Source organism: Semicossyphus pulcher, unplaced genomic scaffold, assembly GCF_022749685.1.
Source record: "Semicossyphus pulcher isolate SPU_LCO1_2020_fin unplaced genomic scaffold, fSemPul1.0.p SCAF_8, whole genome shotgun sequence".
Taxonomy (NCBI): Eukaryota; Metazoa; Chordata; class Actinopteri; order Labriformes; family Labridae; genus Semicossyphus; species Semicossyphus pulcher.
The window spans coordinates 15,285,114-15,299,315 of record NW_027211759.1 but is presented as its reverse complement, the minus strand read 5'-3'; the positions used below and the strand labels follow the sequence as shown (position 1 = coordinate 15,299,315).

The 14,202-nt window shown below is 39.2% G+C and overlaps 2 protein-coding genes across 3 annotated transcripts; one reads left to right on the top strand and one right to left on the bottom strand.

Moving 5' to 3' along the window:
- Positions 1-566: 566 nt before the first annotated feature.
- Positions 567-5,463, top strand: tspan3a (tetraspanin 3a). Its single transcript, XM_069686983.1, has 7 exons — positions 567-735; positions 2,366-2,557; positions 2,729-2,803; positions 3,021-3,122; positions 3,224-3,376; positions 3,464-3,547; positions 4,983-5,463. Exons 1-7 carry the CDS (start codon positions 673-675, stop codon positions 5,073-5,075), a joined length of 762 nt encoding a protein of 253 aa, XP_069543084.1. The 5' UTR covers positions 567-672; the 3' UTR covers positions 5,076-5,463.
- Positions 5,464-6,380: 917 nt separating this feature from the next.
- On the bottom strand, positions 6,381-13,750 carry pstpip1a (proline-serine-threonine phosphatase interacting protein 1a). 2 transcript variants are annotated; one of them, XM_069685797.1, is made up of 15 exons: positions 13,662-13,750; positions 12,477-12,577; positions 12,313-12,387; positions 12,179-12,213; positions 11,982-12,088; positions 11,801-11,863; positions 11,181-11,285; positions 9,472-9,517; positions 9,134-9,213; positions 8,650-8,748; positions 8,457-8,553; positions 8,194-8,281; positions 8,015-8,091; positions 7,434-7,531; positions 6,381-7,331 (listed from the first exon to the last, which is right to left on the bottom strand). In XM_069685797.1, the coding sequence occupies exons 1-15, from the start codon at positions 13,689-13,691 to the stop codon at positions 7,200-7,202; spliced, it is 1,233 nt and encodes a 410-aa protein (XP_069541898.1). In that variant the 5' UTR covers positions 13,692-13,750; the 3' UTR covers positions 6,381-7,199. The 2 variants fall into 2 exon arrangements, with proteins under 2 accessions (XP_069541898.1, XP_069541899.1); XM_069685798.1 differs by having other exon boundaries at positions 7,434-7,528.
- Between the last annotated feature and the right edge of the window lie 452 nt (positions 13,751-14,202).

The window sequence follows — 14,202 nt, the reverse complement described above, 5'->3', positions numbered from 1 at the left end:
AAGTGTAATGTTTCCCTTCAGGTGGTTTTATTTCATTTGAGTGATTGGACAGACGGCAACAATTATTTAAATATATTTCCGCTTTAAATCCTCATTGCATAGGTGTCATTCTGATTCTTACACATATAACGAGGATGTATAAATCACAACCAAGTGCACATATTTATTATTTAGTGACCACTTACTCTATTTCTATTATGACACCAGTATGCCGCTTGTTTTGTTTTTTAAGGTCATGTAATTTGACCAGTGATCCACAATGTTTGACGTATAAGGGCCAAGTAGGTAAAAGTCACATTATATTTTTCCACCACTGGGTGGCAGCAAAGCCTTCCAATTGTCATTTTGATTCAATATAAAATAACTATTATTTTTAACTCTTAACTGCGTATAACACGAACAAAGTCGTTAGACAGTAACAGAAAAAATATTTCACTCAGCAAACTGACACATTTTTAGCGTAGTTTAGTTATTTTTTCTGTGGGTTGTTTGTTGTTGTAATTCTGATTGATGGGGGCGCTGCGCCGCCGTCGGTGCAGTCAGATGATCCAGTGCGATCCAGTGACACAGAGCTGAGGTATGGCGAGTGAAAGGAGGAGCGGGCCGGGACATGTCTGAGTAAAAACCTGCATTATTCTGCAACACGCACAGCAATAAAACTAAGTGTTGAAGATGGGGCATTGCGGCATCACGTCGTCAAAGACGGTCCTGGTCTTTCTGAACCTGATATTTTGGGTAAGTTTGGAGGTTTTTGACAGTTTTTAACGTGCGTCACAGCGCAGCAGCAGCAGCAGCTAGCTGTGTGTCCAACCAGCCGCTCTGCTTGCTGCGGCAGCCCCGACCTCTGTTGAGGCAGGGAGGGATTAGTTTGAGAAGACATTCCTCAACACACATGATCGTTCTGTTATTGTTATTGTTATTGTTCGTTAAATTAAGCACACGTAATCACGTGTGAGGGTAAAAAGGGATTGTCATGCTTTCTGAAGTCAAACTATCACTTTTTGACCCTCCCTGCGGACAGTAGGCTAACCTTAATCCACCGAGTTGAAGCTATATATTTTCACAATTGAATAATCTAGTTCAAAATACGTTCTGAAGTTGTCTGGCTGAGTTGTTCATCTTGTTTGGTAGAAAGCAGTCAGGTCGATCTGAATGACAGTGCAAATAACAGGTGTTTAATAGGCAGAGGTGGAGGAGATATTCAAATACTTTCACTTATCTAAAGTTAGTCCTTTACAAATATAAGTAATTAATTCAAATTGCACCTAAATAAGTATCACGAGCAAAATGCATTTTAGTGTGGCATTATTATTTATACTGTAATACTAGTATCTTACTAAGTAACATTTTGAAGTTGAACGTTTGAAATACCTTTAGGGATGCACGATATTGGATTTTTTGCAGATATCCGATATGCTGATATTTTCCAACCCTTTTTGCCGATTGCTGATTTCGATACCAATATATTAGGCACATGTTTTTTTCCACCTAATTGCAGAGAACATCAAGTATCCCCTGTAGTGGAAATGATATTATGCCTACTCTTGTTGTAGTGGCCCACTGGCAGATGCAAAAATAACAATACAGAACTTTTTAAAACGTGCACATTCACTTAAACTTAGATTATGTACAAAATGCCATATTTATTTGTATGTAACATCTCTCTCATGTCATTTCTTTTATTTTTTTAGGGAATCATTGAGCATTTAGGCATAATTATAGTGTTGTTTTATCGGCAGGAAATATCGGCAGAAAAATGACATATCTGTCGATGTGTCGTTTTCAAGCCATAATCTGCAGATACCGATAACGTGCCGATAATACGTGCATCCCTGAATATCTTTGCATGTAAAATCTGAACTACGAACAATTGTTTTTATTGTTGATTAATCTGTAGGTTATTTCCTTGATTAAAAGATAGTTGTTTGTTCTGTTTGATGTTAAAAAAATGTCCATCAGTGTTTTCCAAAGCCCACAATGACGTCCTCAATTGTAATTTTTTTCTTCCACAACCCAAAGATAAAGTTAAGACAACAGAAACTAGGAAAACCAGCAGGAGTATTGAGTAACGGGAACAGAATTTATTAAATTAGTTGGCTATTAATTTAGGAAGTTAAACAGTTACTTGATTAGCCGTTGCAGCTGTAATCTGAAAATGCAGATTAACTACACCTAAATGAAGTACATTCTTTTACCTTTACTGCACTCAGTAGTAAGACCAAGAACCTGAGCTTGAACTTGATGAACTGTATGATTCTGTATGTTGGACACTGAACAGAAACCATCCGTAAACTAACCACAACGCAGGCACTTCATCTTTGTGGCTTGGCTTGAATGAAATGCTGCACGTTTTTGTTACCAACAGGCTGCTGCTGGTATCCTGTGCTATGTTGGAGCCTATGTCTTCATTACATATGATGACTACGATCATTTTTTCGAAGACGTGTACACGCTCATCCCAGCCGTGACCATCATTGCAGCTGGAGCCCTCCTCTTCATTATTGGGCTCATTGGATGCTGCGCTACAGTGAGAGAGAGCCACTGTGGACTTATAACGGTCAGTAAAGCAGTTTAAGAGTTTAGCATGATAGATAAAGGTCCTAATGCCCTCGTATAATGACTGATTAATCAAAGGTGAAGTTGTAAGTTTAAGATTTCAGGGAGTAGGATTTTGCGTCAGACAGTGCATGTGTCTGTGCCTCCTAAATCTTGAAATTTCGATCCACAGTTTGTCGTCATTCTCCTGCTGGTTTTCTTGACGGAAGTGGCAGTGGTGGTTCTCGGATATATTTACAGAGCAAAGGTAAGAAAAGTCAAACACAGGTAGGTGCGTGTTTGTTTTTCTTGGCTCTGTTTGAGGCTTAACTTGTTACCCAGCCGATCACATCCTGACAGGAGAGCAGGAACTATGTCAGCTACAGATAAATCTAATCTGCTTGTGTTCACAATCATTTTATTTGTTACATTCAAGGGAAGTGCGTCATCACATGTGTAGTCTCACCCTTTTTAACCATTTCCAGGTTGAAGATGAAGTTAATAGTTCTATCGAAAAAGTTTATGATGAGTACAATGGCACCAACAGCAACGCCCAGAGCCGGGCCATCGACTACGTTCAGAGACAGGTGAGGACAGAAATCCTGCTCCTCTGTAAACCACATATGATGATACGTTTTTTCACCTGTATTTCTGTTGTTCTGAGTCGTCCTTGTTTATATTTTGACAGCTTCAGTGTTGTGGGGTCCACACTTACTCAGACTGGCAGTCTACACACTGGTATAAGGAATCCAAAAACAACAGTGTACCCATCAGCTGCTGCAAGACTACTGTTGTAGGCTGCACAGGGTCCCTAACTCGTCCTGAGGATCTCTACCAAGAAGTAAAACAATCTCTACATTTGCCATTTTTTTTCCCAAACAACAGCTATGTGTCCAGAGGATTGAACATGTTCTGTGTTTGTGTGCAGGGTTGTGAAGCTTTGGTTGTGAAGAAGTTGAAGGAGATTATGATGTATGTCATCTGGACCGCATTTACATTTGCATCGATCCAGGTTTGTTACTACTTGCCTTGTTTAGCTGTTCTTCGCCAGATTTTAGTGAAAAGAAAATCCTCAGGTAGGATTGGCCAATCGTTTCTTTTAATTTTGCCCCAACCGTGATCAGAGTCTGTATTAAGATTGGCAGTGAGTACTTCTAACATGCGCCTAAATGTGATTTAGTATGCACCTGAACCACAAAAATGTCTTGTTCTAAATTTGGCACACTTTATTTTTCATGATCCGGATACTTAAGATCCTGCTTTTAAACTATTCAGCTGGTAAGCTTGAATTATTGATGTGAATGTAAATTTAGCCAGGATAATGGACCTCATTGACGTAAGAATATAAGCCTGAGAGAAGACGCATCACTCTGTTTGAGTTGTTGGGACTACAAACAAACTCGAGCGGATGTGTGGTGATACAGAGTGATGCTTCTCTAACCTTTTGAAGAATATTTCACACATGATTTTAGAGGGCACACAAACACATCAGCAGCCGCGTTTTATTTTGGCCTGCCATCAAGTTACTCTCGGAATTAACTCTAATTACTGACAGTGGATACAACCGACTGCAGGGGTGTCTGTCATTCTATCTGTAGGAACAGAGAAGCGGCTAACTGAAAGTTTTGTTTACATCTCTTTGATAAAAGGAAAGCAGAAATAACCAATTGATTGCGAGTTTATTAGTCTGTGTATTTTTATGTATCCCTCTTCAACGTCAATGTGTTCTTACTGGCATAATTAAATACTCTTAATACTTTCAGATCAATATGTTTTACTTTTGTTTTTATAAAAGAAAAATGTGTATTATTGTTTTGTATGTAAGGAGGTTGAGTTGCATACTTTCATAGTGTGCTAGTGTTGGATAAATGACTGCTGCATTACCCTCAGTGTTTTAAATCAAATAGGTACGTACAATATGATTTTGAAAATCCCAACACAAAGGCCAAATAGTTTTTCTACATGCAGAGAAGATCATTAACACTCTTCTGTGAGTCTGAGAAATATAAGCCTACAGTTGGCAGCCTGGTTGCTTAGCTTAGCATTAAGACTGAATATAGGGAGAAGCAAGATCCACCTATTTGCACCTCTAAAGCACACTAATTAACTCTGCTTGCTTAGTAACTTTACGGTGACAGAGAGAACTTTTGAAAGTCACCGCACCCAGGCAAGAAATAGTCCAGTATGTACCTCAGTGTTTAACCACAACTTCTCGTTTTCATGTCTGTTTATTGCATGGATAAAGCTGTCAAGATATAAAGTGTTAATTAGTGATCGTAAGGGGTGTTACCTATTATCAGAGCCAGGCTAGCGTTCTCTAGTCTTTGTCCTTGTGGCTCCAGCTGCATATTTGCCATGCAACTTAGGAGTGGTATCATTAAACAGTGAAATTCATGCTTTAAACTATCAGAACGTCTCACAACAAATACGGTGTTTCTTTCTCCTAGATGCTGGGGATGTTGTGTGCATGTGTCGTGCTGTGCCGCAGAGGCAGAGATCCGGCCTACGAGCTTCTCATCACAGGGGGCACCGTCGCATAAAGGAAAACACCATTTCTCACCATAATGCAAAGTTTCAGAAGTTAAATGTGTCAGTGGTGAGAGCATGAAAATAACGTATTACCACGCTAACCTAAAAAACTAACCCCACTAAGGTGATATATTTTACCTGTTTCTCCCAAAAAAAGCTGTTGACCAAATCCAGTCATGGTCATGTAACTGAGACGTGGACAGAGCTTTGTTGCTCGTAGTACTGTGTGTGGGTGGACGACGTCATTCTAACCAAACTCAAACCTTGCTAATCATATACGGAATAAATGGTGGACAGGGTATTTCCTCATGTGTTAGTTTGCACTGTGTATGGCTTTGCGCATTTTATATTTAAATCTGTCACGTACTTGAATGAAAGACTTAATAATTTCTCCATGTACCTACACTAGCCTACTACTTCTACTACTCTACTTCTACAAGTACTATTACAGCTCAGTTTCACCAGCAGTATTTGGTCAAGAAACACCAAAGTCACTTTCGCAGAAAGTTGTGTAACTTAACTGCTAATCTGATTCCTCTTTCAAGAAGAAAATCTGCAATCCCTTTTAGTAGGTGGACATTATCAAGTTGAAATCTTAACTCTAGTTAGACTTTGTCCTTTAGATGTTTTGTTTTTTGTCTCAACAGTCTACTGATGGTAGTTTAAGAATTTGATTTGCTGATATGTAGCAATGGCAAGAATGTAAATAAAATGTTTGAAAATATATATATATTTTTTTCCTGATTTCTTGTTTGAATTTCCCTGACAGAAATAACAAAGAGATGAAACAGCTGCACCAATTGTGATTTAGTTTTTCTGTCCGGACAACAGGCTGTCAATGAAAGACTCAACTTGGTCCCAAAAAAATTTCAGGTGTTACCCATGAGGGAGGGGTAAGGGGCTCATGTATTTTATCCGATGCTTTGGTCTGTGTTCTTATAAGCTGAAGAGTTTATAACTCTCACTGAATCAGTAGACGTCGTCTGTAACCTCCTGTGACCACTGAGCAACCATTGTGGTCCTGCGTAAACATTTACCCTAGTGGTAAACTGATTCAGCTTTGGTTACGGGAAAGACACTGAGTAGGACATGCATCACCACGTTGCAGGGTTACCAGATACTTTTGAACCAATAGAGCAGACTGCACAGGCACATGACCTTATAATAGTACCCAGTTGCATTTCAGCTACTCTGTTCTGGTCAGGTGTTCTTGTGATCTACATTAAAGTTTGCTTTCACTGCAATAAATGAGTCACATGACAAAAATAGAGCAAAGTGCTTTCTTTACATTAGTTTTCTTAACATAGGCTAAAAAGATTCTGACGATACAAAAAAAACAACCTTTCATATTGAATAAATACAATTTTATCATTCACAAGTAATTTTCAGCATTGAGAATAGAAACAACAGCGTCCCGAGGAAGTGATATACAGACAAACAACAGAAATCAAACATTCTGCCCAGCATGAAGGACTACACGTAAATACAACACAACTGAACTTAGTGGAGTGACCCTGTGCAACAGATCTCCCAGCTGTCATTGGTATGAGGAGCACCCAACACACAAGCAGTAAGGGCAGAGTAATATGACTCCATGCCATAGCAATAAATAATGCCCCATACAACGCTGTCTCAGGCTATTGTATGCGAAAGCCCCTATCTGTAGGATTATTATGATATTCTCATTTTAATGGCAAAAGTTATGGTTGAAAAGTGAGACAGGTGGATCAGTCTGTCCTTGTGTACTCCCTACACTCGGGTGGTGTTGGAAGAATTAGAAAAATGAGTTCCTGACTGGAAAATAATCCCTTGAAATGCCCCCTCAAATCCGGACATCTATGTAGAAGCATGATGGACATTGGACATATTTACTGTATTAATGTAGTTGCTGTCCAGGTAAAGTGACCTATGTAAGAAAATATCTTAAAATACAAAGCTAATTCTCTGCAGCGTCCACTGTAATTTCTCAATACTCCCACAGGGGGTGCCAAAGTTAAGAATTTCCAAATCCTACTCATAGGGGCTTTAATGATATAAACAGAAGTTTGGAAAACAGATAATATCAAGCTATAGGGAAATTTAAAATGACAAGGCCTTTACAAGAATTATAGTTGTCCTACTGCAGTCATGGAAACTCATTCTTTGGCCAGATAAGAGCCTGGAACCAATCCTGAGAGGCCATTCCTTTGCACCATCCACCAGCCGTCCTCACCTTGTTCTCTTACAACCACAACATCCCCAACAGATACGGAGAGCTCATCTTCCCCCTAACACAAAGACGGAAACACAGTCAGGAGATAACCTGTTAAATGAAGAAGTATTAGATGAGAACATGTGAACGTGTCTCACGTGGAGGTTAGATATCTGACCTGTGCCGTGTAGTCATACACGACCTTGTACTCCTCACTGCTCAGCTTTGACACCTGCAGTCCAGGAATGGAAGCGTATACTCCGTCTGATGTTTCTGCTGAGGAGTTTGAGACAGAATCAGCACTAGCATTTGACATTATCTTTCAAAACGAGCAGCTAAGCTAATAATATAGCATCTCATAAGGCCTTTTTGTCCGATGTTTCAAGTTTAAATTGACTTAGACGATAGCAGAGACTTTATAATGTAAAAGTGGATATTGTTACAATTTTTTATTCATATATTTGATGCAGCTATTGTGTGTGTAGGTTTGGTCTTTTTTTCTTCGGCCAAGTTTGCATTCACATTGCAATACTAATACCTTTTGGAGAGACAGAGGTTTTATCCACTGATTTTAGCTATTTATTTAAACCAACAAGTGACCCTAGTTGTCCAATGAATCATTGGTGTAAAGAATATAAGTAAAGTATGTAAGTTAGGGTTGATCAACACTCTATGTTGCAAGGATTGGGTGTCTTTCACAATAGTTTCTGTCATGATTTTGGAAATTTCAGTGATGCTTGAATAACATCGGTACCATACCGTGAGGTTGTGAAACAGGTTCATTGAGGCTCATTCTGGAGCCACTGGAAATATTCCCCTGCAGCAGATTTGAAAACCTACAAAACAGGGGGAAGGACTCAGTAAATACATAAAATATGTATTGTTAGGATACAAAATATCAGGTACAATTCACTTAAAATACAAAGTGTTATTCTGACCTTTTCATGACGCCCCCTACAAACCCAGCGCTGCCATTTCTGTCAGTTGTATCGTTCCTCTCGTAGTAATTCTGGTATTCAATCGGAGCTGTGGAAGAGCCATTGTTCAGAAAATAAGAAATCAAAGGCTTCCATCGTTCACAAAGGTGCCTAACACTGTTGAATGTTTAATGAGCCACTTTAGGAGAGATAATATTAAAATCTCAGACTTGGAACATATTCAAATCAAAAACAGGAAAGGCTGCACGGTGAGTGGATGCTACCTGGAGGGGTTGAACCAGTTCTTTTCATCTCCACAAAGCCGTTGTTATCCTGGATGATGTCACATTTTTCCAGTGTTGACCTCACTTCCTCGTAGCACTGAAAGAGCGGTTATTACAGAATTAATTTTGAATATAAAGTGTAATATATATTGGAAGGACTTACTAAGGGTCTGGCCTGATCAGCTGCACACACCTCATCATCTTTCACACTCTGCATGGATAAATGGTTACAGTGCACCCACAAAGCATTCCTTAAAACGCTGAGGCGGTCCTCTTCCTGTTGCTGGAACATCTGCAAAACAGTGTGAGTTTAAAATGAGTTAATAATATAGACAACCTTAAAGCACAGTGCTTTTACAACACTATTCAGTTACGTGTGCACACTGTTCACAAGCTGTTATCGCTGTCTGAACAGCGATGAGTAAAGTGGTTGAGTGTCTGCCTCTGTTTTGTTGATGTTATCACATGCAGGAACAGTTTGCTGCACGGAAACATTTTGGTAGATGAGTGACTCACTCTATAGTCTGCTTTTAGGAAGTATTGCACATCCTCATTAACAAAACAGGCCATGGGTATTGCCACTCTTGCTCAAAGTCTGTACATTTTAAAAAGCATCAAGCTAAAGTCTGTCAACTTAATTTTATGAAGACAAAAAGGCTTCTGGTGTTGTACTTTACCTCACATGTGCTGATGTGTGTTGATTCCCACTCTTGGCGAGTCTTGTCAAGCTGTTCAACGTTTGTCATGTACTGTTTCTCTAAAGACAAGCAAAAGATGTGATTGTATGAAACATTAAAGTTTTCCAAGATTCTACAACATATTTCTACTTCTTAACATAACTAACACGAGTAAAAGAACTGTGTTTCCTTTTGGACTGCATCTATTTCTTGAATAAAAAATAAAAGGGAAGTAAATGTGACCACCATCCCCCAGATAATGTTTCTGGTGAACCACAGCGGTATCTCCAAGAAACAACTCTTCTGAGTCAAACACCTCACTCATTATTTGTCCTCACCAGCCTCCACTGCAGCCTCTCTGCACTGTTTAGACTTGTTGTTCATCTGTAAAAGAAAAGGGAATATATAAAGACACATTTCTTTTATATCTTCAAACCAGGGCAGCCCATAAAGAGGGGGGCTTAAAACCTTGTAAATCCTATGTATAAGCATTGATAACGAATTCTTAATTTGAGCAGAAATACTCGCCATTACTTTTTTAAACGGCAAAAATATTGCTGTAGTAAAATGCAGCCTGTTTGAAAACCCATGTGCTAAAAATGGTACGAGTCTTTCGATTACTTGCCATGCCAGTATCTGCGCATAAATTGTGATGTCATAAAAGTAAGGAAGAGAAAAAGAGGGAGATGGCAAGGGCTTTATACCCAAACAAAAATGTAACGACCAACTTTTTTCTTGTCAGCCCAGAAAGCTGCTCCGAGCCAGGCTTCAGAGACAGGTGGCTAATGCTACAGCTAATGTGACTGACCAGGAGGTTAGCTAGCGCCTGTGACGGCACCACCACTCCCACATATTTCTCTAAGAAGGACGATTTCGATAATAGCAAAGACTTAATTAATTTTTCTCATCTCTGGAATTTGAACCAGCTGTGCCTGCTGTGAATATTAATGCTGCCTCTGCCTATGTAGTCCCAATAACTTTGCAAGTCCCTCTCAGTTTATGTGTGTGCATATATAGGAGAGAGCATGTCAGGATAGTAATCACATTCATTGATATGAAAGAATCTGATTAGTTGATTAGTTTTTCCCAACAAAAGGAAATCAAGTGAACTTACAGCTTATAATTTACTGTATTCAATAAGTCTCTGAGGTTTTGTTTAAGAAACTATCCCTCTAGTAGCCAACAAAAGCAACTCATTATAAATATACTGCCTTCTTTAGGGTAAAAAAACACATTAAATACATTACACTTCATGTTGGCATCTTCTAATAGCATGCATTGTTAGGGAAATGCCCAATAGTTTCTAAATATGAGTGACAGTTATGATAGACAAAAAGGATTAGCAGCAAACAGACTGATGTAAAATGTCTATAATATAGTTACTATGTGTTTGTATTATTTTGCCTGAAACCAACATAGAAAAAAACACTTTTCAAGAGACTGAAATAGTTAAAACATTGACAATGGTTGCAAAAGGGGACGTGAAGGCCTTATGAAGAAAATGCAAAGCCTGAGTAATTCTTATCACTGATTCAGTCGGATATTTGGGTAGAAAGAGTTATGTATAGTTTTTGATTGTGAATTAATCTGCTGAAGTGGAAACATGTACTTGTGTTCTCCTTACTCTGAGCAACACCACTGGGTTCATCACTTGCTTATCAAGTAAGCAACATGCTAAAGAGTGGTGGAAACTTGACACCTCTTGCACACTTGCTGCAAGCTGAGAATAGACCCATAAATCGTGAGATGTCTTGTGTCCACAAGTTGAACTTTTGAAATGACTTATATTGAATTATTATCTTAAAATACATATAAATCTAAAGCTGTTACTTTGATACAATTTATTTAAGGAACTGAAACTGACACAAATTCTTAATCAAAGCAGATCAGATTTGTATGTTTCAAACCAAGCCTGGAGGGGATCTTTAAAAATTCACAGGTTTAACTATCTTTTCATTACTGACTAGAAATCATTGCACTGAACCGGAAATCATTGCACTGAACCTTCAGTGAGTGCAGATTTTAGGTGAACAGGATGCAGCTTTACCTTCTCGATCTGTTTGGGTGTGGATGTGGGCGCGTCACCCATCTTCTCAGCGTTTTGCTCTGCGTCATCTGCGTCTTTGCAGCGCTGCTCATAGGATTTCTTAGACTGGGAGGGAAACAGAACAGAAACCATCTGAAACTATTACACCCATACTTTGTTCATCACCACATGGCTCTTTGAACCGTTGACAGGAAAGGGGTGGGGGTTAGAGGGGACAAGGACATGCATTCGCAGGCAAAACAAAGTGCACCAAGTAAGACCTCACTTCCTCCTTCTGGGTAAAGAATCAGCTTCTTAGTATGTCTATCAAACCAGTGTTATGACTACTATTTACTTAGTGTCTTGCGAGACCATCTTCCTCTTATTATCTTAAATATACGAGTAATGCGTATTTTCAGACTGGGGGCCTTGCCGCACTTGAAGTGCTCTTCTTGCACGCATAAGCAGAATGTAGCTGCACTAAAACTGTCCCTCGGATCATTTTGTGCGGCCACAATCATATAATGGGAAATATAAATACACCTGCAGAAACTGATATGAGATAACTGTAGAACTGTGAGCAAGGGTATCCACAAGCATGAGGTCTAATCACACAGATCCTTATAATAAGTTGACCTTACATCTATTGTTTTCTTGTAGAGGGAGACTTTAGTCTTCTGGACCTTATCCATGATGGCCTCAAACTATGAAATGAAGAATAACAAAGGGTTAGTCGTAATCATGAGAAAACCACACTGCGAGAGAGGCGACTCCTTTTAGATCTCTGTATGCAAATGAGCGAAAAATGCATTGCATGGGTACCCTTTTTCTCTGTTCTTTCTGTCGCTCTCTGAACTGCTCCATCCTCTTCACCTCCTCCTTTAGCAACCCAGAAAGCTGAATGTGCAAGTTTCCTACGTTTTCAATTTCTGCAAAACACCAAAATATGCAACTAAAAACTTGCATGTTTTAAATTCGAAAGCAGGAATAATGCAGGGAATAAATCCTGAGGTGCTTACGTGTTTTCATTTCATCAAAAGATGTTCTCAAAGTGCTGTGAAAACAAAATGAACACAGGTTACTCTCATGCTGCAGAAGAGATGTATTTCAACAACTCTGATGAGTATATCAATGCACACACACACAGACCTACCAGATCTCATATACACCTCCAGCTTTACGGGCGATTGAAACCAGATCCTTTCCATATTTCTCTTCCGCTGATGCCCTAGATGGACAAAACCACAGTACAGCTCAGACATGTTGTAATTAGGCCATTATCATCCAATGCAGTCGACAGGAAACAAGTGAGCTCACCTCATTTTCAAGAGCTCCTCCATGTCTTTGCATGTCCGCCGACCATCATTAAGTCTCTGGCAGATGGTCTCATAGCCAGCGTTACTGGTGAAGTCCGCTCCCTGGAACCACAAATACAAAAACACTACACTGATTAGGCCTAAAGACAAAGACAATTGAGACAATTATTTAAATAAAGCTAAGCATGAAGTTTTACTGATGCATTCTGATTGATGTTTTTTCCCCACACGCAGCAGTATATCGGCGGTATCTCATCTAGAGTGGAAATAGTTACATGCTGTCTGCAGGGGTCTGAACGGAAAGCAGCAGGGGTTGGAAAAGTACCAAAAGTCCCCTCTTGTGTAGAAGTGTTCTCACTTTGCTGAAATTTGACTAATGCAAGGGAGAGATGTAGAAGTCTCTGATGTTTATTCACATTGTAAAGTTCCGTTTAACCTGACAATACTGACAACAGGATGAGAATAAAGAGGAAAAGGGAAGCAAAGTACTTCACAATGTAAACTGAAGTTAGAGATCAACTGATGTTTCTGACAAGCCAGTTTCTGCTAATTTTCTTGAGGTTGTGGGCTAACATCTGTGGGTACCTTGTGACATAAAGATTTTTTAGTTCTGGTTTGTTGCATTGTTGCACACACCAGTTAACAGTTTCTCTGTAAGTTATCAGAAGACAGTCTCCACCATAATGCCCCTTTGTTAAAGCATTGTTTGGCTTTAATACACTATCATTTAAAAAGGCTGTACAGGGAAAGAACTAGTCTAGTTTGTGTGGTTAAGATGGCATTTGGAGTACATAGAACCCACGTACATAGAACATAGTACCCAGAAATTAAAAAAAAAAAGTTTTACTTATCAAAGAATTAAAGTTCATGTTTTAATCACAGCATCAATTCAGCAGTTAATGGGTAGCAAGGTCAGAAGAGGTAGGGAAAGCACAGATAAGACATCTAAACTAACTGCAGCCAGATAGCCTGCAGATTATTAAACACAAGAATAGTATACATACCAGTAGATACTGGACCAAATGAAAGGCATTTATACAGTTGTAGTTGGAAAGTTACATGGAAGATAAAACCTCAAACTCAAAAGAACTAACTGAATACAGCACTGACTTCACAACATAGTAAAAACAAATGTTAAGCTTCAGCTCTGAACAAAAAAAAGATTATTAGCATCACTTTAACTCACCCAAAAGGCATCTTTAAATTCTAATTTCATCTTGGAAGTGGTTAAAAAAGTCCTTGTTGGAGAATCCTAACTTAACTGAACACCCTGCGGCGTGACAGGCAGTTACTTGATGCAAGTGAAACAGATCATGACACATTCAGGAAACAAGCTTTCACACAGCAACGCTCACTGCCTCACTCACTTGATTTAAATGAGGAAGAGCTGCAGCACGACAGCGGTTACCACAAGTGGACAGTCCCTTTTTCGGCACATGTGCACGGATGGCTAGTGATGCCAAAAATCAACAAACCTGGTATACAAAGTAATCAAAACAAGATCCAGTTTCTCCAAAAGTGGTTTATATCATATTCCCAGTTGAACATTCCTGGACTTCAGGAGCATATGCATGTAGAGGGTGGACAAAATAACAGCGATGCCTTACAATAATGTTATAACAGACTATTTTGTGAAGCTTCTGTTGGTGTGATTTTACTGACACTGTCACAGTTGCAGTGGCTTACGTTGGTGATATGAAATGTTTGTTTTGAAATGTGTTTCTCCG

Excerpts from the sequence above, each read along its gene's own strand:
- tspan3a (XM_069686983.1), top strand. The coding sequence starts at position 673 with ATGGGGCATTGCGGCATCACGTCGTCAAAGACGGTCCTGGTCTTTCTG. Across the intron at positions 3,123-3,223 it reads TCGACTACGTTCAGAGACAG|CTTCAGTGTTGTGGGGTCCA; the intron begins GTGAGGACAGAA and ends ATATTTTGACAG. Across the intron at positions 3,377-3,463 it reads CTGAGGATCTCTACCAAGAA|GGTTGTGAAGCTTTGGTTGT; the intron begins GTAAAACAATCT and ends GTTTGTGTGCAG.
- pstpip1a (XM_069685797.1), bottom strand. The coding sequence starts at position 13,691 with ATGAAATTAGAATTTAAAGATGCCTTTTGG. Across the intron at positions 12,214-12,312 it reads GGAGGTGTATATGAGATCTG|CACTTTGAGAACATCTTTTG; the intron begins GTAGGTCTGTGT and ends TTGTTTTCACAG. Across the intron at positions 9,214-9,471 it reads AGAGGCTGCAGTGGAGGCTG|AGAAACAGTACATGACAAAC; the intron begins GTGAGGACAAAT and ends GCTTGTCTTTAG.